Source organism: Phaseolus vulgaris, chromosome 3 (assembly GCF_000499845.2).
Source record: "Phaseolus vulgaris cultivar G19833 chromosome 3, P. vulgaris v2.0, whole genome shotgun sequence".
Lineage (NCBI taxonomy): Eukaryota > Viridiplantae > Streptophyta > Magnoliopsida > Fabales > Fabaceae > Phaseolus > Phaseolus vulgaris.
In genome coordinates, this window is record NC_023757.2 from 46403735 (window position 1) to 46429652 (window position 25918).

The 25918-nt window shown below is 32.4% G+C and overlaps 2 protein-coding genes across 2 annotated transcripts; both read left to right on the forward strand.

Annotated features, from left to right (window-relative positions):
* The first annotated feature begins 2166 nt into the window (after positions 1–2166).
* LOC137808190 (leucine-rich repeat receptor-like serine/threonine-protein kinase BAM1) lies at positions 2167–6231 on the forward strand. Its single transcript, XM_068609174.1, has 2 exons — positions 2167–5025; positions 5563–6231. Exons 1-2 carry the CDS (start codon positions 2430–2432, stop codon positions 6018–6020), a joined length of 3054 nt encoding a protein of 1017 aa, XP_068465275.1. The 5' UTR covers positions 2167–2429; the 3' UTR covers positions 6021–6231.
* Positions 6232–15734: 9503 nt separating this feature from the next.
* On the forward strand, positions 15735–19970 carry LOC137808188 (leucine-rich repeat receptor-like serine/threonine-protein kinase BAM1). Its single transcript, XM_068609171.1, has 2 exons — positions 15735–18754; positions 19294–19970. The coding sequence occupies exons 1-2, from the start codon at positions 16159–16161 to the stop codon at positions 19752–19754; spliced, it is 3057 nt and encodes a 1018-aa protein (XP_068465272.1). The 5' UTR covers positions 15735–16158; the 3' UTR covers positions 19755–19970.
* The last annotated feature ends 5948 nt before the right edge of the window (positions 19971–25918 follow it).

Below are 25918 nucleotides of genomic sequence, written 5' to 3' on the forward strand. Positions count from 1 at the left end.
ATTGAAATGAGTGAAGAATGATCTTTAAACAAATTATGGATTATATTGATAGTTTTGGATGAGTTTGAGAGTTGTATTTGTTAAATTGATTTTGGTTAAATTTTGAAAATAGATTTGTATATGCTACATGAAGTTGATTTTCTAATATTCTCACTCAAGTGAAAATAAAACATGAAATCAAATGTTGCTCTTGACCCTAAGTAGAATTGAAATCAAATTTGTTTTCGGTCATATTTTCGCTTTAAGCAAAAATAAAATTGAAAATAAACATTGTAAAATTTGTATCTTAATGAAATTCTAGCTCAGTAACTAGAAATATTATTTACGTATTTTTCTTGTCTGTGTAAATTAAAAATTAGTTACAATAATTTTGTTGTATAGATAGTTTAGAGTTCACCAATTTTTTTTTTTAGTTGTAATCTCAATTTAATAGTAAATTATTCTTTATGATTTAGAGTTTAAGATTTAATATATTTTTAATATTTTAATTATTAGAGTGATAAATTTTAACATTTTAAAATTAGTTATTTTTAATATATTTTTATTTTGAAATATAATTTATATTTATTAAAACTTTATAATAATTTTTTATTTCAATTTATAATTTATTTTAATTCGTATTTATAATTTTAAAAAACATTTTACAAATTATGATGTATTGATATAAAAATTTATTTTATGACATCACTCTAATCAAACTAATACAATTTCACTCATTTCTTTTCACTTTTAACACTTTCTCTTATAACCTTTTTTTACTCTCTTAGAACAAAACCATAATATCAACATGTCTTAACCAAAGCAAAAGCAAATAAAAAAGATAAAAAAAGTTCAAATTTGAAAAGATGTTAAAAAATGTAAAAGTGTTAACCATGACAAGTGAGTTGATGTTCCCCTATGAAGTCCAGTGTAACGTGCAAACTTCTTCTCTTTAGTCTTTTCATCAGTTCTTCTTTTAAGTAGTCATGTTTTGTAGGGAAGATGTAGATCGCTTTAGAAAATATAACAAACATTTATATCTTATTATTGATGTCATTTGCTGAATCATGAATCAATGACTATAAATTTTCCAATGCGATGCCTTATTAAACACAAGATGCATATATTCAATTCTTCGATTTTCTTTTTCATAAAATGGTAGTCATTTTTGCATTATGTTTGACTAACTCACTTATTTTATTCAGTTTTCTCTGAAATAAGTGCTTCACACACAATTACAATTTTATTTTGTAATAACTGTGATCAATTTCCAATTAAAAACTAATATCTTAAACATTATAAATCATTTACAACTAAAAAAATTAGCCAAATGATTCAATAACATTTCCAAAGTTACACTAAGAGAAGAGTCAACTGTAGAAAGAAGAGGAATTTTGCTTTGATGATACTTTAAACGTGATAATTATTGTTTCATTAAAGGTTCAGGTTTCATTATGAAGAATATATAATGATTTATACAAAGAAAACTGTGTCATTCTAAATTCTTAATCTCACTGTGTAAACAAAATATTTGTGCTGAAATAAGTGGAGACATGTGAAAATTGGCTCAGTTAAATTTTATCTAAAACTTTCTAGACTGTCTAGCTTTACGAGAATATCCAACCAATAATATGCGACATCTTCCATATATCGTAAACAATTTCAGTAGATCGTTTACTCAATCAACGACTTTGATTATATAAAGAAATAGTCTTAATGACATTTTAGCTTAGTAACTAAAACTATTATTTATGTGTCTTTCTTGTAAATTTTGTTGTGTAAACAAAAACTTTGATGAACAATCTATATTTACTGAATGTTGTAAAAATCTATTTGAGCTGAAAGTTCACGTGAAAGAAATCTTAACTTGTAGTATCTATACAATAATAAATTATTGTAGAATTTAGCAATCTTAAACCCAAAAAACTAAATTTTAAATCCTAAATTCTAAATCCTAAATATTAAATTATTTATCAAAAATTAAAGTTTATAAATACTTTAATTCCACTACTTGGCTTTTTTTACTTCATTACAGTTTATTAACTTTTTTTCGCAAAATTCTCTATTTTCATTATCATTTATGTGCTAAAAGCTTATGAGTGGATTTGTGCTTTAGCTATTAAAAAACAAAGGAAAGTGAATGATGAATAGATACTGTTTGAATTGTTGGAAGTATAATGGTATGGTATGAATTGGAAGGGTGGTAAAAAAAGAAAAGAGATGAATATTGGTATATGTTTGAAGGAGATAAAGATGAAAGGGTGTGGGCATGAGTGAAGGGTGTATCAGTACTCATCCAGAGAGTCTGGTCAGGGGTCAGTGATAAGTAACAGTCACACAAACAAACACACAATACAACATGTAAACACAAAACACTCACTCTTTAACTCACTTCCCTCCTCTTTCTTCCTCATTTTCATTTTCATTTTCATTTTCCATTCAACCACAAAATGCGACTCCTCCTCTGCCCCCTCTTCTTCATCGTCTTCTTCATCTTCCATTCTCACAAACTCACTGCTGCGCGCATCTCAGAATATCGCGCGCTTCTATCTTTCAAAGCCTCTTCCATAACAGACGACCCTACCAATGCTCTCTCCTCCTGGAACTCCTCCACCACCTACTGTTCCTGGTTAGGCATCACCTGCGACTCCCGCCTCCACGTCACCACCCTTAACCTCACCTCCTCCTCCCTCTCCGGCACTCTCTACGATCATCTCTCCCACCTCCCTTTCCTCTCCTACCTCTCCCTCGCCGACAACCAGTTCTCCGGTCCCATTCCCGCATCTTTCTCCTCTCTCTCCGCCCTCCGCCATCTCAACCTCTCCAACAACGCCTTCAACGCCACCTTCCCCTCCAACCTCTCGCGCCTCGCCAACCTCCAAGTCCTTGACCTCTACAACAACAACATGACCGGTCCCCTCCCCCTCGCCGTCGCCTCCATGCCCCTCCTCCGCCACCTCCACCTCGGCGGCAACTTCTTCTCCGGCCAGATCCCCCCCGAGTATGGTACCTGGCAGCACCTCCAGTACCTCGCCGTCTCCGGCAACGAGCTCTCGGGAAACATCCCTCCGGAGCTCGGAAACCTCACCGCGCTTCGCGAGCTCTACATAGGCTACTACAATGCTTATTCCGGCGGCATCCCGCCGGAGATTGGAAACCTGTCCCAGCTGGTCCGTTTCGACGCCGCGTATTGCGGACTCTCCGGCGAGATTCCAGCTGATCTTGGAAGGCTTCAGAATATGGACACTCTGTTTCTTCAGGTGAATGCGCTCTCGGGCTCGCTCACTCCTGAGCTGGGGAACCTGAAGAGCCTCAAGTCGATGGATCTGTCCAACAACATTCTCTCCGGCGAGGTTCCGGCGAGCTTTACAGAGCTCAAGAATCTCACTCTGCTGAACCTCTTCCGGAACAAGCTCCACGGTGCCATTCCCGAGTTTGTCGGAGAGTTGCCGGCACTTGAGGTGTTGCAGCTTTGGGAGAACAACTTCACCGGAAGCATTCCTCAGAGTTTGGGAAGAAATGGAAAACTCACCGTCGTCGATCTTTCTTCGAACAAATTAACGGGAATGCTTCCTCCGGATATGTGTTATGGGAATCGTCTTCAGACTCTGATAACTCTCGGGAATTATCTGTTCGGTCCCATTCCTGATTCGATTGGGAAGTGTGAGTCTTTGAATAGGATTCGAATGGGGGAGAACTTTCTTAATGGTTCTATTCCTATCGGTCTTTTTGGGCTTCCGAAACTCACCCAAGTCGAGCTTCAGAACAATCTTCTCACGGGGCAGTTTCCCGAGGGTGGTTCCATTGCTGTTAATCTCGGTCAGATTAGTCTCTCTAATAACAAGCTCTCTGGGTCGTTGCCACCCACTATTGGAAACTTCACCAGCATGCAGAAGCTTCTTCTCGACGGTAACAAATTCTCTGGTCAAATCCCTTCGCAAATAGGCAGGCTGCAACAGCTTTCCAAAATTGATTTTAGCCGTAACGAATTTTCGGGTCCCATTGCTCCTGAGATAAGTCGGTGCAAGCTTTTGACCTTCATTGATCTCAGCCGCAATGAGCTCTCTGGTGAGATTCCAAACCAGATAACTGCCATGCGGATATTGAATTACCTCAACCTTTCAAGAAACCATTTGGTTGGCTCCATTCCAGGCTCCATAGCTTCTATGCAAAGTTTAACTTCTGTTGATTTTTCCTACAACAATCTCTCTGGTTTGGTTCCTGGAACAGGGCAGTTCGGCTACTTTAACTATACCTCTTTCCTTGGGAACCCTGAACTCTGTGGTCCTTATTTGGGTCCTTGTAAAGACGGGGTTTCAAATGGCCCTCGTCAACCTCACCTTAAAGGTCCTCTTTCTTCCTCTTTGAAGCTTCTGTTAGTTGTAGGGTTGCTTGTGTGCTCCATCGCATTTGCTGTTGCAGCAATAATCAAAGCTCGGGCTTTGAAAAAGGCTAGTGAAGCTCGTGCGTGGAAATTAACCGCATTCCAGCGTTTGGACTTCACTGCTGATGATGTTTTGGATTCCTTGAAGGAGGACAACATAATAGGAAAGGGAGGTGCAGGCATTGTGTACAAAGGTGCAATGCCGAATGGGGATCAGGTTGCCGTGAAAAGGTTACCTGCCATGAGCAGAGGATCTTCGCATGACCATGGTTTCAATGCTGAGATTCAGACTTTGGGGAGGATTCGACACAGACACATTGTTAGACTGTTGGGTTTCTGTTCAAACCACGAGACAAATCTCTTGGTGTACGAGTATATGCCTAATGGAAGTTTAGGTGAGGTTCTTCATGGCAAGAAAGGTGGTCATTTGCATTGGGACACAAGGTATAAAATTGCTGTGGAGGCCTCGAAGGGCCTTTGCTATCTTCACCACGACTGTTCGCCACTCATTGTCCATCGAGATGTTAAATCCAACAATATTCTTCTTGATTCCAACTTTGAAGCTCATGTTGCGGATTTTGGGCTCGCTAAGTTCCTGCAAGATTCTGGAACATCCGAATGCATGTCTGCAATTGCCGGTTCGTATGGATACATAGCTCCAGGTAATATATTGAAATTCAACATAATTGATGATTTATATGTTGAACTGGCATGACTAATAGCCTTAATGCTCGGAGCTTGTCTCATGTCACTCAACATCATTGGTTTACTGTAGATACTGCTGTTTGGTTTCTACGTTTTATGTACCTAATTAATTAATAATTAATAAACGCTAGCTGCTATGTTCCCTTCTTGACTCGTTTTCTTTTTCATCAAACACTGATAACGACCTCTTTGATTTCTCCTCTAATTTATGTTACTTCTAAATACTGTTACTGTTTAAAGCAAACGTTAGCCGAGTGTGTGGTTTGAGTCTTCATCATAGCCCCCATCCTATAATTAGGTAGTCCTGTAGTTATAGATTAGAGATGTTCCCAGTTCAAAACAGATGGTGATTAACTGGCAACAACTACATCAATGTAAACGGATAGCAAATTGCCATGGCTTTATCACGCATTCACTTTATGTTAATTGTTTTCAATTAATGTGGCTGCTATTTTTTTTCATGGTCATTGATTTAAGTTAGTGATTGACTGCAGAGTATGCCTACACGTTAAAAGTTGACGAGAAAAGTGACGTGTACAGCTTTGGAGTTGTTCTTTTGGAGCTTGTAACAGGCAGGAAACCAGTTGGGGAGTTTGGTGATGGTGTGGACATTGTGCAATGGGTGAGGAAAATGACGGACTCAAACAAGGAAGGAGTTCTAAAGGTTCTTGATCCTAGACTTCCCTCAGTTCCACTCCATGAGGTGATGCATGTTTTCTATGTAGCCATGCTATGTGTTGAAGAACAGGCAGTGGAGCGACCAACTATGCGAGAAGTTGTTCAAATTCTGACCGAGCTTCCAAAGTCAGCAAGCTCAAAACAGGGAGACTTAACAATCACGGAGTCCTCTCTGTCATCATCAAACAATTTAGAGTCTCCAACGGCATCTAAGGAACCTAAAGATAATCAACATCCTCCTCAGTCTCCACCACCTGATCTTCTTAGCATTTGAAGGGATATGTTGGGAATGGGGTGTGTTTCATATTTATTTCTTTTGGGTTGTGATAGCTCATCTACTTGCTTTTTAGTATTTTTCTTCTTTTGGGGATGGGGTTTCTGTTAAGGTGTTAAATGTTTGAATATTTCCTCTCTTCAATGGTTTTGTAATTTGTACATTAGGATTGGTGGGAATATTTTGTTATATAAAGTCTATGTCTTCATCATGTAGCACTTGTTTTATGGTACAGCCTGTTGTTCTCATCCTGCACGGGGGAACAGTGTAAGAATCGTGAAAAAGTTTTGCTCTTCTCTTTTTTTTTCTCAGACGAGACGGCCAAATGGGAGAAGATTACATGTCTAGGCACATTTGCACTGGTTATAATCTAACAAAGGGCCACCCACACACAGAAGAACCTCCTGTGAGCTTTTCTTTCTTCACTTCTGCAGTTATTTATGATTGCTACTGTGTATTTTTTTTCTATCTTTTCACTATCTACCGTTCATGTCCGAGTATATTCAGTTTGTATTATTAAAACTAAAATTTAATTTATTACTTTTCTGCGCAGGCATACCCTTAATTGCATATCTGCAATAAGGAATTCCCACGGGGTATGTCTTCAATTTCTTGCTTTGATATCTATAATATGTAGCTTTCCCTAGAAGTTGTAATTATTCCTCAAAATATTTGGATTGTTTGAATTTTCCCTCCGTTCCTTTAGTGATGGAAAATCTAGTTAGCTTTTTAGTCTTTTATTTTTTCCTTATGATAATGTAGGAGCTGTTTACATTATCATTTTTCATTTTTATTTAGTGAATGGAAGCCATCTTATGTTAATTAGTATACTGGATTCGTTTCTAATTGATGGGTAGGGTAGGGTAGGGCTGTTTTAGGTTAATTATTTACATGTTATTATTCGTGGGCTCTTTCAGTCACAAATTTTATGCATATATTGGTTACAATTATCAAAAATTCAATTAAGACATGTAATGTCATTTTTTAGTAGGAGATCCTGTCTAAAGTAGTTTTTTAACTGCTTTGTTTTTTACATATGTTTGTATTTCACTTACCAATTTCATCCGGCCTCCAATCTAAGGATTGAGAACTTAGTATTGTTTCTTTTGTTTCATAAGCATGGTTTGTTTATGTATCTCTGTTGAAGTGATACACATGGGCAAAAACCTCACAAAGCAATAAACGAGTGTTGAAAGGTGACTCATTATTTTTGTTGGTTGTGTTTATAAATGTCTAATTTTATTATCACAGTATGACTGTTGAGGTGGTTGTCTATGCTTATAGTTCTGTTTGAATAAGTTTCTCCATAAACAGTTTTAGAAAATAATAAGAAACAAATTATAAAAAATACGTTTATCTTAGAAGTTAATTTTAATTTAATTGAACTTAGTGAACTATATTGGATTATATTCATATTTAATTTACCAAATAGTTTTACTGATGGGTTTTCTTTTTAGCTGCTATCCACTAATTTGATGTTTTGCTGTCTCTTAATATTATCACATTACTTCTTCATAAAGACAACTCTTGCCAAAAATGTCTTTATTATTTGTATTGAGTTAAGGATAACATTTTTATTGATTGGAATCTATCACCGAAACGTAAGAAATTTAATAATTTGAATTCTTATATTTTTCATCCTGAAAAAAGGGAGAAAGAATTGATCTGGTGTAATTGTTAGGGACGATTTTAAACATGAAAGTGCAATGTTTGTGGTGTGTGCATGCGTTATAAAATCCAAAACAATTGTAATTTTAGTGATTTAAATAAATCAAATTTACTTTTCCAAAATCTTATTCAAAAGGATGTATAGCATTTGTAGTGGCTGCGATCGTGCCTGAGCGACACTCTGTAATGCTTCTGCAACTTCATTGTATCGCGTTTTAAAGTCTTTGTCGTTGCAGCAGTGTTTCTTTGGAGATGTTGAAGTTTTCAGAATCAAAAGTTGAAGGGAAATTCCAAAATGCCCTCACTTTTTAATTGTTAGTTAGTGAGGGTAGTTTTGGATTTTTACGTTTATTTGGGTTTTACGTTCATTTAGGAAATCCTTCTCCGTGCAACCTCCCTAACCCACACTCACACAGTTACCTTCTTTGTCTCTTGTCCAGCAAAAGAAAGAAAAAGGAATTTTGAATAAACAACACAAAGGGGCAATAATATAATTATTTTTTTCAATTTTATAGATTATATATATATATATATCATTAATTAATAAACAAAGAAAGAGAGACATAAAACTTAAAACAGGATAGCGATTAGCTATGATTTGTGAATGGATTTGGAATTATTTAGATTGAAATTTATATCTATGACTTTATTAATTATTTAATCTATAAATATAAGTATACACATAAATGACTGTGTTTTATCACTTTTTTTTCTTTACACTTTTTTTTTTCCTTTTTTTATCGTTATAAAAATAATTATTTATAAAAGACCAAGTAATGGTTATGTGAAATTATAAGGCCTTTTGTTATATAATTATAATATTATAAATAACAATAATAAAATGTAACATTTTTTTATACACTTTACTACAATTTTAATATAAGTTTAACAATTACATTTGTATTTTAATAATTATAATTATTATGAATATTTTTAATTATATATACTTTTGTATTATTATAAAAAATATGAGAAAGAGACGTATATATCTGTATATGTTTGTACTAGTATATAAAGAAAATATTTGTAGGGCGAAACTATCAGGATAATACTTCAAAGTTAGGCACCAAAAATGTGTTACAAAATTAAGTTAAACACTCATTTTAACAATTTAGTATTTTTTTATTTTTTATTTTTTTATCAGCAAACAATTTAGTATTATACAGTTAATTTTTATATAAGTGTTTAAATCTACAAAGGTCATAGAATTAATATAAGCAACCTAATTAATCACCTATTGTTGCAGATATTCTTATAGACAGCACTGAAATAATTGTTAGTTTAATTTGACTGAATCTGAAATCTTTCAATACTGTTGTTTAAGCTCTTGTTCTTTATGGAGGTGCAGTTGTTTAGCATGCAGCCCTTATGAAAGTTGAATCATCCTTGTCTTGCGTTAGTTGTAGGCGCCATCTACTTAGAGAATGGCCAATACCCTAGCTTGTCAGAATGTTGCCTGCATCTGAAATCTTTCTGTTTTTTTTACTCAAACTAAAACAATATCATTCATAAGTGAAAAACTGTTTCACCATAGAATCATCAGATTTATGGAGAAAGATAACCTATAATCCATTATGTTTTAATATTAATAATTTTTTTATGAATATAATTAATTATAGAAAACATATAATCAATTATTTTTTTATTAATATTTGTGTTTACATAGTTTAAATAATAACATAAATTATTTACATTTAATTTTTTTAATAATTGTATTATTAATATTGTATTACTATATTTTTATATTATAATAAACAAAAATATGAAAATAATAATTTAATTTAATTTAATATTTTATTGATATATGTTTTTATTTTAGAAAAATAAATAATTGCAGTAAAATAATTAATTCAATATTTTATTAATAGTTATATTTTATATTATAATAAAATAATAATAAAATAATTTAAATTTTAATATTTTAATATTTTTAAAGTTAAATTAAATTAATTTACTTTAATATATTTTTATTTTGAAATTATTAAAACTTTATAATAAATTTTTATTTTTATTTATAATTTTAGAAAACATTTTACAAATTATATATTAGATGTATTAAAAAAATTATTTTATAAAATCACTCTAATCAAGCTACAAAATTTTCACTCATTTCTTTTTACTTTAAAATCTTTCTCTTATAACCTATTTTTTACTCTCTTTTTTTATTTTTTATTTTAAATTTAGGGAATTTCTTCTTGTACCCCTACATTTTCCTTCCTGCGCCCCTACATTCTTTAAAATATCTAAATTATTTTTTTACAGTTTTATGTGATTCTGAAATAGGGTTGCGTAAGCGAAAAGTGTTTTCGAAACAAGAATTCTGTAAGCAAGAGTATTTCATAATAGAAAATCCAGAAGACAAAAAATTATTATGAAATATCCTTTTCCGAAGCCATTTTTAAAAGGGGTAAAACATTATTTTTTGAAAATGATGGGATGCATGAAGAAATTTGTTAGGATGGAAGAAAAAACAACCTTAAATTTATCCTTCTAATCCAAACAAAATCATCACAATTTTCAATGTGAATATAAGAGAGGAGCAAATAAAAAAGATAAAAGAAGTCCAAATTTGAAAAAGATGTTAAAAAATGTAAACGTATTAACCATGATAAGTGATTTGATGTTTCCCCATAAAATTCAATGTGAGGTGCAAACTTCTTCTCTTTGGTCTTTCACCAGTTGTTGTTGTAAGTATCATATTTTGCAGGGAAGATGTAGAAACCATAATAAGTTATTCATTGATTGCTTCAGAAAACAGAACAAACATTGGAGTCTTGTTATTGATGTCATTTTCTGAATAATGAATGAATCACTATAAATCTCCAATGCAATGTCTTATTAAAAACACAATAGAGATATTCAATTCTTTGATTTTCTTTTTCATAAAATGGTGTCATTTTTTGGGTAAATTTCATGTCTAGCACCATTTACACTTTTATTTCCTCATCTAACATCTTTTTGTTTTTATTTCCCTATCTAGCACCCTTTTGTTTTTATGTTTCTATCTAACACCCTTTTATTTTTTATTTCCCTATCTAGCACCATTTCAAAAATAAATAAATAAATAAATAATTAAAAAAAATTGATAATTTTAATTTTGAATGCATTAAAAAAATAATTTTTTTTAATGTTTAAAATAGTTAGAAATATAATTAATGAATAAAGAAATGAGTTTTTACAAAATAAAAATAAAAAAGTAATAAATTTAAAATATTTAGTTTAAAATTTATTTTTTTAAGAATGAAGAAAATAAAAAATTAAACTCTATAACAACATAAAAGTTGAATCTATAAACATAATTGGTATTTATTTGTATCATTATTGATGATGTAATCATGTTAATTTCAACTAAAAAATATAGGATATAATTATAAAAAAAAAACAAGTTGAATAAGAACTGATATGGACATAAGAGAACAACACGATTGAAAAAAAAAATTATATTGTCAAACACCAGGACACACATAAAGAACTTGTTCCAACATTACTGTATTGTGCACTTCTCGTCATTAATTATGTTTCATTTCTCACAAACTATTTAATGTACCATTGAACAAAATATTAAACGAATGATCATCTTTCATTTATTTTTCTTTTTATGATCAACATATACTTATTTAGTATCACCTTATATATTTATCTTATTTGAATTTTTTTTTATATCTTTTATCTTTATCTTATTTTTGTTTTGCCTTTGTTTTCTATCTTTTATGTTTTTAGTTATTATTATTTTTCTGTCATTCTTTATTTATTTCTGTTTTTTGTTTTTATTTTATTGTTGTTGTTTTTATTTTCTAGACTTATTTATTTTTGCATTTTTTTCTTCTCATTTTTAAACATTAAGGGTAACATTTGCATTAGCTTTTTTTTTTGAATTTTGCATTTAAGGTTAACACAGCAATATTACTTGTGTGTCCACTATTAATTAATACTAATTGACTTTTTTTTTTATAATTATGTCCTGTATTTTTTACTTGAAATTAACATGATTACATAATCAATAATAATAAAAATAAATACTAATTTATATTTATAGATTCAACTTTTATGTTGTTGTAGGGTTTAATTTTTTATTTTCTTCATTCTTAAAAAAAATAATTTTAAACTAAACATTTTAAATTTATTAATTTTTTATTTTTATTTTGTAAAAACTCATTTCTTTATTCATTAATTATATTTCTAACTATTTTAAACATTAAAAATATTTATTTCTAATGCATGCAAAATTAAAATTATATAATAATAATAATAATTTTTATTTATTTATTTATTTTTGAAATGGTGCTAGAGAGGGAAATAAAAAATAAAAGGGTGTTAGATAGGGAAATAAAAACAAAAGGGTGTTAGATGGAGAAATAAAAACAAAAAGATACTAGATAGGAAAATAAAAATGTAAATGGTGTTAGATAGAGAATTAAGCCGTCATTTTTGCATTATGTTTGGCTAATTCATTTATTTTATTCAGTTTTTTTTTTAAAATAAGTGTTTCACACACAATTACAATTTTATTTTGTACTATACATTATCAATTTCCAGTTCAAAACTAATATATTAAATATTATAAATCATTTACAACTAAAAAAAATAGCGGAATGATTCATGTCGTGGGTTATGATTCAATAACATTTCCAAAATTACAGTAAGAAAATGGTCAGTTGTAGAAAAAATGAGAAACTTTTCTTTGATGATACTTTAAACGTGATAATTATTGTTTCCATTAAAAGGTTTAGGTTACATATGAAGAATAGCGAATTTTATAAATTCTTAATCTGAGCATAAAAACAACAAAACTTGACACGATATAGCCAATTAGTCAAACGATACATGGCTCAACAAAATTCGAAAAAGAAGTTGGATACAATTATTCTATTAGAATTATCACTCTGCTGCAATGTCCTCTATGCCATTGCTTTCTTCATGGGATTGTGGCAATGTTTCCAAAACCATGCGAGATTATTTATCCTTAAGAGTGATTAATTATGTAAATTTCATTTCAAGAAAATTATTAAATAAAAATTAATTTTAAAAATAAAAAATAATTAGTTACTTTATTTACTAAATTATGTACTATTTTTAGATTAAAAAAATTATTATTATCTAAAGTATTTTCTATTATTAATAAAATTTATAAATTAGTTTTTAAATTGATATCTAATTAACTAACAAGATGTTAGCTACCGACTACTTTAGATTTTAGAATTGATAGTTAAAACTTTGATAACTAATTAGATGTATTACGAAGTGGACTTTAATATATTTTGGGTGGTCCGATAGCGGCCCGATAGCGGGTGGCACGATATGCCCAACAAATACTCGCTAGGATAGGCTCGAAATGGCTCTGATACCATATTACGAAGTGGACTTTAAGCCTAACTCAACCCCATAAAATCGGCTCATAGGGTTGAGGTTTGCACCCACTTATATATTATGAAATGTCCTTATCTCTAGTCGATGTGGGATCTCCAACAAGATGTTTGAGCGATATATACATATTAAAATTGCATAAAACTGTTAAAATTTAAGTTTTTTAACAAATGCTTTTCATACTCAAACATATTTAACAAAAAACAATGACAATTCTCTACTCAAACCAAAAACAATGACAATTCTCTTCTCAAAGTTGGATAGTAATTATAATAAAGCTAATATGTAAATTGTTAATACCATTTATATATATTCAACATCTCTAAATCAAAATCATTCAGACTCAAAAAACTAATACTTACAAATCCTTACATTTCAATTATATCATAATACAATTCAACTCATTCAAATACTTACAATCTCAATCAAAATAATTCAATAACTTATCCGGATAAAATTCAACATATACTATACAAAATTATCAAAATCAACAATTTCACATTTAATTTCACTCACTACACTACTTTACTTCAAAATAAATAATCTTGCAAGGAGATTTTGAAATTGGTGACCAAGTCACCCCACATTTAGAGTTTCTAAGCAAGAGTTTTATTGAAAATTAAAACTATATTCGTTTACCTGAGTTTGAGCAAGTGCTCACTAAGAGTTTTAAACCTACCAAAAGTTTAAGGATAACTTAACCTGCATCACAAAATCCTAATAAAAAAACTAATTATATCTCCGATATTATGAGCTAACATAGACGAATACTGAAACTGTATGTGTCACATGCAAAGCCTAAACTAAGACAAATCTAACAAGTTCAAAATTTGATTCAAAGAGAAGAGAAAAGATGAACTTACTCTATTAGAGATTCTGATAAGACAATATTGTAGTATTTGATGCTAAGAGTCTAATGACTGACTCTGATTGTCAATTTGATAAGTAAGAATGTCAAAATCTTAAAGAGAATGCAGAGAAAAAGAAAAGAGAAATTTGTAGAGAGATGATAATTTTTTTTAAATAAATCCTGAATAACTAAATTTTCTATTTATATTTTTTTCATTTTAATAATATAATTTTCATGTGCCATTTAAAATCTACCACTTTTATACTAAAATTATTTTCTAAATCCTTACACAATTTGTAATTTGTTCAAAATTAACTTTTACACAGTATTGAAAATAATGTTTTAATTACAAACAATTAAAATATACAAAATAATTATTCAATGGTACGATAAATAATTTACAAAATTTTAATGAACTAAAATCTACACAAAAGTATATCATATTTTATTATTCAAATATTTTTAATTACAAGAATAATTTTATAAACATATATTTTATACCTTTTAAAATAATTAAAAAAATTCTCATAATCATCACATCATTCACCAACTTCAATAAAATTTTCTCACAAATCCATACTAAATACATTAATTCAAACAACCTTACTTTCTTCTTCTCACTTTCCTCTCAAATCTTAAAATAGTGTTTGGATCGAGGAGAAGATGTGTGAGGATTTGTTGAAATACCTTAAACTATTTATGACATACCATTTATCATATTAATACCTTAAACTTTATTGTTGAAATAATAAAATAAATATTATATATTGTAAAATTGTTAAAATAAAGATTTTAATATAAAAACATCCATAAAAGTAATAGTAAAATATTTATTACTATTGTTTTTTGTAATAAAAGGATGAAAACAATAAAACTCTTTCTGATGTTAAAATAATTAAACCGTGACTTATAGTGAAAATAAAGAGACAAAAAATATAATAAAGTTCTACCTTATACCGAAAATGGTAAAGCGAAAGTTTAATAAATATTTGAAGAAAAATAAAATATGAGAAGCAAGAAAAAGTTGTTTTAAAAGTATTGCTTAAAATGTAATTTAAAAAAATGCTACGAGTTATTAAAAGACTTATTTACTGTGAACTACTATAAAAACTTAAACAGCCTTTTTATCCGGCGATTTTTTTTTAAAAAAAACAGTTAAAATGACGGGTAAAACACATCTATGATAGTTATTCATTAATAAAAGATAAATTAAAATTATTACAATGAATGAGTGATTTCATTTACGCTTATTTTCTATTTTGTTAATACGATAGATTTTTATTTTTAAAAAATAAGCATATTTTTATATGTGTTTATCTGATATTTTTATTTGAACAATAAAGTTTTTTTAAATGTTTTATAATAAACAAATTGTATTTACTTTTTAAATAAGTACTTATTTTAAAAATTCTTTATTTTAAAAACACATATTTTAAGTTTTAAGTTTTAAATAAACAAACCCAACATTTTATAAATTGTAATAACTCAACCCCGCTTTACTCATTTAAAAAAGATAAAAAAAAACTAATGTGCATTAGTCATTACCAAACTAGATTGGTTGCGTCATGCAAAAGAAACCATGGAGGAATACTGACAATAAACGAAAGCTTGGGCAAGATAAAAGGGACCAAAATTGTTGAAAGAAAGCTTAAATGTTTGTGATACTGCAGAAAATGCCAATTGTATATTGTTTTCTCCACCTACTTCTCTCTACAAGGAAATAATAAAAATTCGAGAAAACAAAGAGTACTCTAACCGTATTTAATTAGTCAATTAAAATAATATAAAAATAAAGTAATAAATCTATAAATGCGTGAGACAGTGATAGAATTAGAAAAGACAAACTAAAATGTGTGAATGGTACAGCAACAGAACAATTCATAAATGAGTTATGAAACACAAACCTCTAAAACATGCAGTAGACATACTATAGGTATTCTACGAGAGCTTTTCTGGATTTTTTTTAATCATAATGATAAGTGAAAGAGAAATAGATGGTGTTTGAATTGTTGGAAGTATGATGGTATGGTAAGATGGTGTGTGTTTGAAAGATATAAAGATGAGAGGGTGTGGGCATGGGTGAAGGGTGGATCAGTACTCATCCAGTGAGTCTGGTCAGGGGTCAGTGATAAGTAACAGTCACACAAACAAACACACAATACAACATGTAAACACAAAACACTCACTCTTTAACTCACTTCCCTCCTCTTTCTTCCTCATTTTCATTTTCATTTTCATTTTCCATTCAACCACAAAATGCGACTCCTCCTCTGCCCCCTCTTCTTCATCGTCTTCTTCATCTTCCATTCTCACAAACTCACTGCTGCGCGCATCTCAGAATATCGCGCGCTTCTATCTTTCAAAGCCTCTTCCATAACAGACGACCCTACCAATGCTCTCTCCTCCTGGAACTCCTCCACCACCTACTGTTCCTGGTTAGGCATCACCTGCGACTCCCGCCTCCACGTCACCACCCTTAACCTCACCTCCTCCTCCCTCTCCGGCACTCTCTACGATCATCTCTCCCACCTCCCTTTCCTCTCCTACCTCTCCCTCGCCGACAACCAGTTCTCCGGTCCCATTCCCGCATCTTTCTCCTCTCTCTCCGCCCTCCGCCATCTCAACCTCTCCAACAACGCCTTCAACGCCACCTTCCCCTCCAACCTCTCGCGCCTCGCCAACCTCCAAGTCCTTGACCTCTACAACAACAACATGACCGGTCCCCTCCCCCTCGCCGTCGCCTCCATGCCCCTCCTCCGCCACCTCCACCTCGGCGGCAACTTCTTCTCCGGCCAGATCCCCCCCGAGTATGGTACCTGGCAGCACCTCCAGTACCTCGCCGTCTCCGGCAACGAGCTCTCGGGAAACATCCCTCCGGAGCTCGGAAACCTCACCGCGCTTCGCGAGCTCTACATAGGCTACTACAATGCTTATTCCGGCGGCATCCCGCCGGAGATTGGAAACCTGTCCCAGCTGGTCCGTTTCGACGCCGCGTATTGCGGACTCTCCGGCGAGATTCCAGCTGATCTTGGAAGGCTTCAGAATATGGACACTCTGTTTCTTCAGGTGAATGCGCTCTCGGGCTCGCTCACTCCTGAGCTGGGGAACCTGAAGAGCCTCAAGTCGATGGATCTGTCCAACAACATTCTCTCCGGCGAGGTTCCGGCGAGCTTTACAGAGCTCAAGAATCTCACTCTGCTGAACCTCTTCCGGAACAAGCTCCACGGTGCCATTCCCGAGTTTGTCGGAGAGTTGCCGGCACTTGAGGTGTTGCAGCTTTGGGAGAACAACTTCACCGGAAGCATTCCTCAGAGTTTGGGAAGAAATGGAAAACTCACCGTCGTCGATCTTTCTTCGAACAAATTAACGGGAATGCTTCCTCCGGATATGTGTTATGGGAATCGTCTTCAGACTCTGATAACTCTCGGGAATTATCTGTTCGGTCCCATTCCTGATTCGATTGGGAAGTGTGAGTCTTTGAATAGGATTCGAATGGGGGAGAACTTTCTTAATGGTTCTATTCCTATCGGTCTTTTTGGGCTTCCGAAACTCACCCAAGTCGAGCTTCAGAACAATCTTCTCACGGGGCAGTTTCCCGAGGGTGGTTCCATTGCTGTTAATCTCGGTCAGATTAGTCTCTCTAATAACAAGCTCTCTGGGTCGTTGCCACCCACTATTGGAAACTTCACCAGCATGCAGAAGCTTCTTCTCGACGGTAACAAATTCTCTGGTCAAATCCCTTCGCAAATAGGCAGGCTGCAACAGCTTTCCAAAATTGATTTTAGCCGTAACGAATTTTCGGGTCCCATTGCTCCTGAGATAAGTCGGTGCAAGCTTTTGACCTTCATTGATCTCAGCCGCAATGAGCTCTCTGGTGAGATTCCAAACCAGATAACTGCCATGCGGATATTGAATTACCTCAACCTTTCAAGAAACCATTTGGTTGGCTCCATTCCAGGCTCCATAGCTTCTATGCAAAGTTTAACTTCTGTTGATTTTTCCTACAACAATCTCTCTGGTTTGGTTCCTGGAACAGGGCAGTTCGGCTACTTTAACTATACCTCTTTCCTTGGGAACCCTGAACTCTGTGGTCCTTATTTGGGTCCTTGTAAAGACGGGGTTTCAAATGGCCCTCGTCAACCTCACCTTAAAGGTCCTCTTTCTTCCTCTTTGAAGCTTCTGTTAGTTGTAGGGTTGCTTGTGTGCTCCATCGCATTTGCTGTTGCAGCAATAATCAAAGCTCGGGCTTTGAAAAAGGCTAGTGAAGCTCGTGCGTGGAAATTAACCGCATTCCAGCGTTTGGACTTCACTGCTGATGATGTTTTGGATTCCTTGAAGGAGGACAACATAATAGGAAAGGGAGGTGCAGGCATTGTGTACAAAGGTGCAATGCCGAATGGGGATCAGGTTGCCGTGAAAAGGTTACCTGCCATGAGCAGAGGATCTTCGCATGACCATGGTTTCAATGCTGAGATTCAGACTTTGGGGAGGATTCGACACAGACACATTGTTAGACTGTTGGGTTTCTGTTCAAACCACGAGACAAATCTCTTGGTGTACGAGTATATGCCTAATGGAAGTTTAGGTGAGGTTCTTCATGGCAAGAAAGGTGGTCATTTGCATTGGGACACAAGGTATAAAATTGCTGTGGAGGCCTCGAAGGGCCTTTGCTATCTTCACCACGACTGTTCGCCACTCATTGTCCATCGAGATGTTAAATCCAACAATATTCTTCTTGATTCCAACTTTGAAGCTCATGTTGCGGATTTTGGGCTCGCTAAGTTCCTGCAAGATTCTGGAACATCCGAATGCATGTCTGCAATTGCCGGTTCGTATGGATACATAGCTCCAGGTAATATATTGAAATTCAACATAATTGATGATTTATATGTTGAACTGGCATGACTAATAGCCTTAATGCTCGGAGCTTGTCTCATGTCACTCAACATCATTGGTTTACTGTAGATACTGCTGTTTGGTTTCTACGTTTTATGTACCTAATTAATTAATAATTAATAAACGCTAGCTGCTATGTTCCCTTCTTGACTCGTTTTCTTTTTCATCAAACACTGATAACGACCTCTTTGATTTCTCCTCTAATTTATGTTACTTCTAAATACTGTTACTGTTTAAAGCAAACGTTAGCCGAGTGTGTGGTTTGAGTCTTCATCATAGCCCCCATCCTATAATTAGGTAGTCCTGTAGTTATAGATTAGAGATGTTCCCAGTTCAAAACAGATGGTGATTAACTGGCAACAACTACATCAATGTAAACGAATAGCAAATTGCCATGGCTTTATCACGCATTCACTTTATGTTAATTGTTTTCAATTAATGTGGCTGCTATTTTTTTTCATGGTCATTGATTTAAGTTTGTGATTTTGACCACAGAGTATGCCTACACGTTAAAAGTTGACGAGAAAAGTGACGTGTACAGCTTTGGAGTTGTTCTTTTGGAGCTTGTAACAGGCAGGAAACCAGTTGGGGAGTTTGGTGATGGTGTGGACATTGTGCAATGGGTGAGGAAAATGACGGACTCAAACAAGGAAGGAGTTCTAAAGGTTCTTGATCCTAGACTTCCCTCAGTTCCACTCCATGAGGTGATGCATGTTTTCTATGTAGCCATGCTATGTGTTGAAGAACAGGCAGTGGAGCGACCAACAATGCGAGAAGTTGTTCAAATCCTGACTGAGCTTCCAAAGTCAGCAAGCTCAAAACAGGGAGACTTAACAATCACGGAGTCCTCTCTGCCATCATCAAACAGTTTAGAGTCTCCAACCACGGCATCTATGGAACCTAAAGATAATCAACATCTTCCTCAGTCTTCACCACCTGATCTTCTTAGCATTTGAAGGGATATGTTGGGAATCGGGTGTATTTCTTCATATTTATTTCTTTTGGGTTGTGTTAGCTTATCTACTTGTTTTCTTCAGTATTTTTCTTCTTTTGAGGGTGGGGTTTCTGTTAAGGTGTTAAATGTCTGAATATTTCCTCTCTTTAATGGTTTTGTAATTTGTACATTAGGATTGGTGGAAGTATTTTGTTATATAAAGTCCGTGTCTTCATCATGTAGCACTTGTTTTATGGTACAATCTGTTGCTGTTCTGATCCTGCACCGGGGAACAGTGTAAGCATCGTGAGAAAGTCTTGTTCTTTTATGGGGTACCACTGACAGGGAGGGTGAAAGAGACATGCAGTGACACTTGGCATTAAAGATCGAAATGTGTACGTCTCAAAACAGTAATTATGAAATGAGACGGACAAAAATAACCAAATAAGCTTTCAAAATTTAGAGTCACACAAAAAACTTTATGGACACTATTTATGACACATGAAATAAAAACAGGAAGACAATTGCTTTGTATAACCCTTTTGTATTTAAGTAATAGAATTCACAATGCGATTTAGATTTATACGTGGAAAACAGTAATCAAAATATAACAAGAAATGTTTTACCATAACAAAGTGTGGAAACTTCATACTGTCTGTATATATAAATGAGTTTTAGTAACATGATAATTCTTTGGAAGTTCTACCACGTGGTTGGAAGGGTAAATTAAGAAAATGCAAGAAATGCATCTTTGGAAAGTGATGGCAACTTTAGAATGGACTAACAGTTGTGCAACTTGGCGTCAACCCACCATAAGTGGTTGTGGAGTGTGGACCATGCTTTGAAGTATGGTTGCAATGCATTGCATGCCTAGGGTGAAGATGGTCGTATCGGGAATTCTGGCATGGACGTTTTACTTTGGCATTTCAGAAATGGTCCAAGTAAGGTATGCACGTGACACACGTTAGAAAAGATTGGTTTGTTACGATTAAAGTGAAACTGCGTTTGTTGCGGTTGAAACTGTAATATTGTTGTAACAGATATATATTGATGTTTTGGGTAAGTGGGCAAACCCTTTTTGCTGGGATGGCCAATATCTACCATACTTAGGTGAGGAGAGGTTTGATATGGTTTGAAATTAGAGAGTTACGGAAACACTGTGATAACCCTGGTTGGTGCGTCATAACTGAGAGAGAAAAGAAAGAGGCATGTGAAATTAAAAAAAATTGGGGCCAACCTGCCCCCTGCCATTTCCTAAGGGGAAAAACCAAGACAAAATTCCACTCTCTGTTCGGTTGGGTTGATTGTGGAACGAGGATCTATAATATTAGAACAAATAAAAGACAAGGATGCTCACTTAAATATCCCTTTTGATCCTCAAATGAAACCAAGTTTTAAAACGAAACATTGCATGCAGACAGATTGATTTTGCTTGCTACCACCATCATCATGGGATGTGATGGCATTCAATGGAGTCTAACATTTGGGCCACAACTCATACAAAATGGGCTCCACAGTACCAATCATGCCTTCGTAAATTATATCTAACTTTGATCATTAATATTATTGGACTCCACACAAATTCCCCCTTTTTAAACAAGCTTATTTCCTCATTAATTCTTGTGCTTCAACTCAAATCTAACTGCTTTTAAAACCGAGAAACATAAATACTGCCAATTTACGGAAACCACGAAAGAGAGAGCTGTGTTTTAATTAAAAGGGATTAGAAGTTGTTGGTTATCATAAATAAATATAACATTTTCCTTTTGTTCTACATTTATACATATTTTTTTACTCGGTCCAACACTGGAATCAAAACCAGAGGGATAAGGAAGCTCTAAAGAATACATGGTTTCGAATGATCCTAAGGAGAAAAAAACAAACGCTTAGATGCATTATTACTCTATGATTGAGGAACTGAAATTTGGAATCTTGACACTGAATACAACCTAGTATATGATAAATCATTCATAGTTTTAGTCCCAGGGGAAAGAAAAATCCAATATAATGTTTCACACCAAGACTAAAGCACCTCGACATGGCTTTGAAATTCAAATTGTTTGTGTCGAATAAGGAACAAATAATGAAAATCCAAGGTAAAAAAATTGAAAGTTGAAACTTGAAAGACAGCAAAGCTAATTTGGTACCAAAATGACAAACAACTTTACTCCAAAATTTATGAAAAGAAGAGGGAGCAGTGGATGGAGTTGCACTTTTTGTACCAAGGTTTTCTGTTTGCTTGGACCTATTGTGTTGTCCAAAATAATATCATATCAATCACCCACTATATTCTTCTCTGTTTTTTAGTTTTGATGTTATCTGTTACTTTCACTGGTTTTTATTTTTCTTATGTTTCTTTTGAGATACAGTGTTGTTAAAAGATCTCACTCGTTATGTTAATCTGTGTAGAAAGATACGAACAGGGAATTTCATGGCTAAAGGATTTTTTAAGATTAACATAGTCTTCATTATTCAAAGTGAGAAGAGATCATTTGAAAGACTCACAAGTAGTTAAGACCAGAATTTATTATATTGTATTTTTATAAGAATAACCGTTTTATTATTTGAACGCGAGAAAATTGATATTCTATATATATCATCATATGTAAAATATACCTCAATAAAAAAAGTAAACAACTTTTTACTCTTTCATTTTGAGACGTATAAAATATTTAACTCTATAACTATACTCAGCTTAATTTAAATTTATTCTGTAAAGTTTATACTACTTTACGGTGAATGAAAAAAATATTTATGTCCTGTGCTACTGATAGAATTGTTCTAGTTCGTACGTACTAAAGTTTGATTGGAAGTAGTACCAAAGAATTTGTAACAAATCATTGAGCAAGAGAAGAGATGCACCAATGACAAAATATTATCCAAAATTAAAAATGAAAATAAAAACAATTTTGTAGATAAAATATTGAAGAGAAAGTACATTATTATTATTATCCCATGGTAGAAATGTGATGTTATATGACACAATTGGAGAACATGGAAGAATGATGGATACAACAAATCCAATTTTGAAAAAAAAATTAAAAAGGGAATAGAAAGATAATTGCATAATCCTACTTGAAGATGTTATCAATATCCAACAACCACCTATTAAAATATTGTGTAAGCACTAGTTACACATCCACCAATCGAGATTGAGGTTACCAAAACCTTCTAAATCATGAGGAACAAAACCTCAATCTCTTTGCTTCCCATGGAGAACATGCCAACTCCGAGATTATGCGTAGTGTAAACGTGTTTCAATTTTTTTTTAAATATACATAAAACTTATTATTTTAAATATAATTTTAGTTATAGGTTGAACTATGTTATGTTTCTAATATTTATTTTGGTTGTAATATGAAATATGATGTCATATTTCAGTGAAAAATGGAATAAACTACAATTTTAACTCCACTTTTTAGTAATTTATACTTTATTATAATTTGACATTTTTAGTGTACGTTTAAAATTATGCTCTTGTGTAAAACTTATACCTACTACTTAATAACATAACTCAAATTACATTTGTATGACTTATTAAAGATGATAAAAATTAAAAATAAGATTTATGTTTTGGGATTTGGATTAAAAATATTAGTGGTGGTGTATAATTTGAAGGTGTAGAATTTAAGCAGTAATGTAATTGATAGAGAATGAGAAGTAGTGGTAGAATAGAAAAAACTGTGAAGAAGGGACGAAGAGTTTAGGTAGGTGCAATAAAAGCAGTTGATAGAGAATGAAAAGTACAATTGTATATTGCAGTTGGGGAGATTGATTATCCCTGTGGTACCTCACACCATTTTCATATTATCATTGCTTCTTCTCATTACTCCCCTTTGACTTCATTTAATACTGCAGACAACTGCACTAATTATAATCTACCCTGCATTCTATTCTACATTGGATAACGTTAAGGGAACTCAGTACCTCCAATATTCAATTCAACTTTCAATCAAACACAAAAAAAAAAAAAAAAACAAATGCACATTCAAATCTTAACGCAACTTGGTTCCAAATTACACCGGATAATAGTTTATAAATGGATTTAAAATTCCTCCTTTAAATCGATTTTATAAGTTGAGTTAGATTTAAAGTTAACTTCTTAATTTAGTATTAAAGTTATTTAGAATCTATAGAACTTGTTAAATTTATTAGATTATCTATTATTGGATCGATATCGACCACCAATAAATATATAGTTTCGTGTACAAGTTAACAAGTCTTATTTGATCACCTATAAATATATAGTTTCACGCAGAAGTTGACAGATTTAAACATGAAAGAAATGTGTTAAAAATTTCATATCGACTAGAGATAAATATTTTTCATAATAACATAATATATAATTGGATACAAAACTAAAAAAAAAATTATAAAGTTTAGTTAAAAAAACTCACTTATTTAATGTTTTTACTCTTTTCACTAAATTATAATACTTCTTTTCAATTTTTATCAAATTTCATTTTCTACTCTTACTAATATATTTTAAATTACTAGCCGCAGAGTTATATGTAAATATTAAAAAACAATAAACTTAAATAAATTTTATGTCTTTAATATAAGATATTATTTATTTGTTGTCATTATATACTTTTTTAATTTAATATCTAATAAATAAAACATTTTGATTTAAGTTATGTCTCTTATATATGTTTTATTATTTATTTATTTGTCTATTATATTAGAATATACGTCACGAATAATATTCCTAAACTATATGTATTAAATATATTTTTTACATTTACTGATAAAAAAATAAATTGAAAAATATACGTCATATTATCTAAATAATATTAATGACATTAAGTCGCTTTTGTTGTTACATATACTGGCGAGATACAATACTCTATGGTAGAAAACATTAAAAAAAAAATCGTTAAAACATTGAATGTAGTAATAAAAACGCAATACAAATAAATATCTTTTCAAAAACATAAACCAAGTATTCAATATATTAAACACAAAGTGAATGCAAAGTTAAAGTTGAGAAACTTTTATCCTGTAAGATTGACTTGAAGTTGTTTTTAGGAGAATTAAAGTTAAGGAGTAGAGGAATGGATTGGAAAAGTAGAAAGTTGAGGATTTGTGGTGCAAAAGTTTAGACTCCTTTTCCTTATTTGAATTAATTGTTGAAAGTGTGAAAAAGCATGCAGAAAAAGAGGAAAAAGGAAAGTTGTGAAGGCTGGGTGTGAGTTGATAGGTGCACATGGGCTCCAACAATAATACCAAAAAGATAAAAAGAAACATATTTTAAAAACAAATACTCTTCTTGGGAGATAGGTTTCTGGTGAGAAGACATTTGAAGCTCATATTAATAATTTTGCTGTGAATGAGGGGTGAGGAGTGTTATAGAAGGACAGTGGCAGACACTGGGGTCACAACCATGAATCTCAAGACCAAAAGACATGACAATTTTTAAATTTTTAACTCAAAATTACAATTTTCTTAAGTAAAAGATAAGATAAGTATAAAAGAAACCCAGAAATCATGCAAACCATCCACGAGTGTTTGTGCATGATTGTTGTGGCAATCATTTATATCCTTCTCATCAACACTATGTTACTTACCAAGTAATCAATTACGAGCCCACAATGGTAAAAAAAAACAATAAGAATGCAACTATCTGCAAATGCCAAGAAAGATAGAAATATAGTATTGAATAAAAACTAGTTTTTCTTAAAGAAAAAACAATAGAGTAAATATTTTTTAGGTATATGAAGAATTATCTTTGTAATACTATTTTGTTTTGTGATGGATTTTTACCTACCAATTGGCAAAGCACTCATGTGCCTTATTAGTGGGAGTGGGAGGAAAGATAGAGAATTCTCAAAATCCGTGACTGAGTTTGTCTATTTTCCTGTTTCTGGTTCACGTTCAATATAAAAGTAGAAGTTTTTACAATAAACAACAAGCACAGATCTAGCTAGGACTCTATAAATAAATTTTCCTATACATTTTTTGTTATATAACATAATCACTCTACAAGAATTGTGATTTAAACGTCAAACTTATAATAATTTAGTTTCTAAAAATTAAAGTCAAGTATAAAACCAAAAAACTAATCATGTATATCTATAAACATGAAAAATACAAATTTAAGTTAATTGACAAACCAAAGAGCTGTAAATAAAATAAAATAAATTAATAAACCATATTTTTTAAATAAATGAAATTTGCAATAATTTC

What these genes read in the sequence shown, in the direction of transcription:
- LOC137808188 (XM_068609171.1), top strand. Translation starts at nt 16,159, where the DNA reads ATGCGACTCCTCCTCTGCCCCCTCTTCTTCATCGTCTTCTTCATCTTC. An exon ending in GTATGGATACATAGCTCCAG is followed by an intron (nt 18,755 to 19,293) that starts GTAATATATTGA and finishes TTTTGACCACAG; the next exon opens with AGTATGCCTACACGTTAAAA.
- LOC137808190 (XM_068609174.1), top strand. Translation starts at nt 2,430, where the DNA reads ATGCGACTCCTCCTCTGCCCCCTCTTCTTCATCGTCTTCTTCATCTTC. An exon ending in GTATGGATACATAGCTCCAG is followed by an intron (nt 5,026 to 5,562) that starts GTAATATATTGA and finishes GATTGACTGCAG; the next exon opens with AGTATGCCTACACGTTAAAA.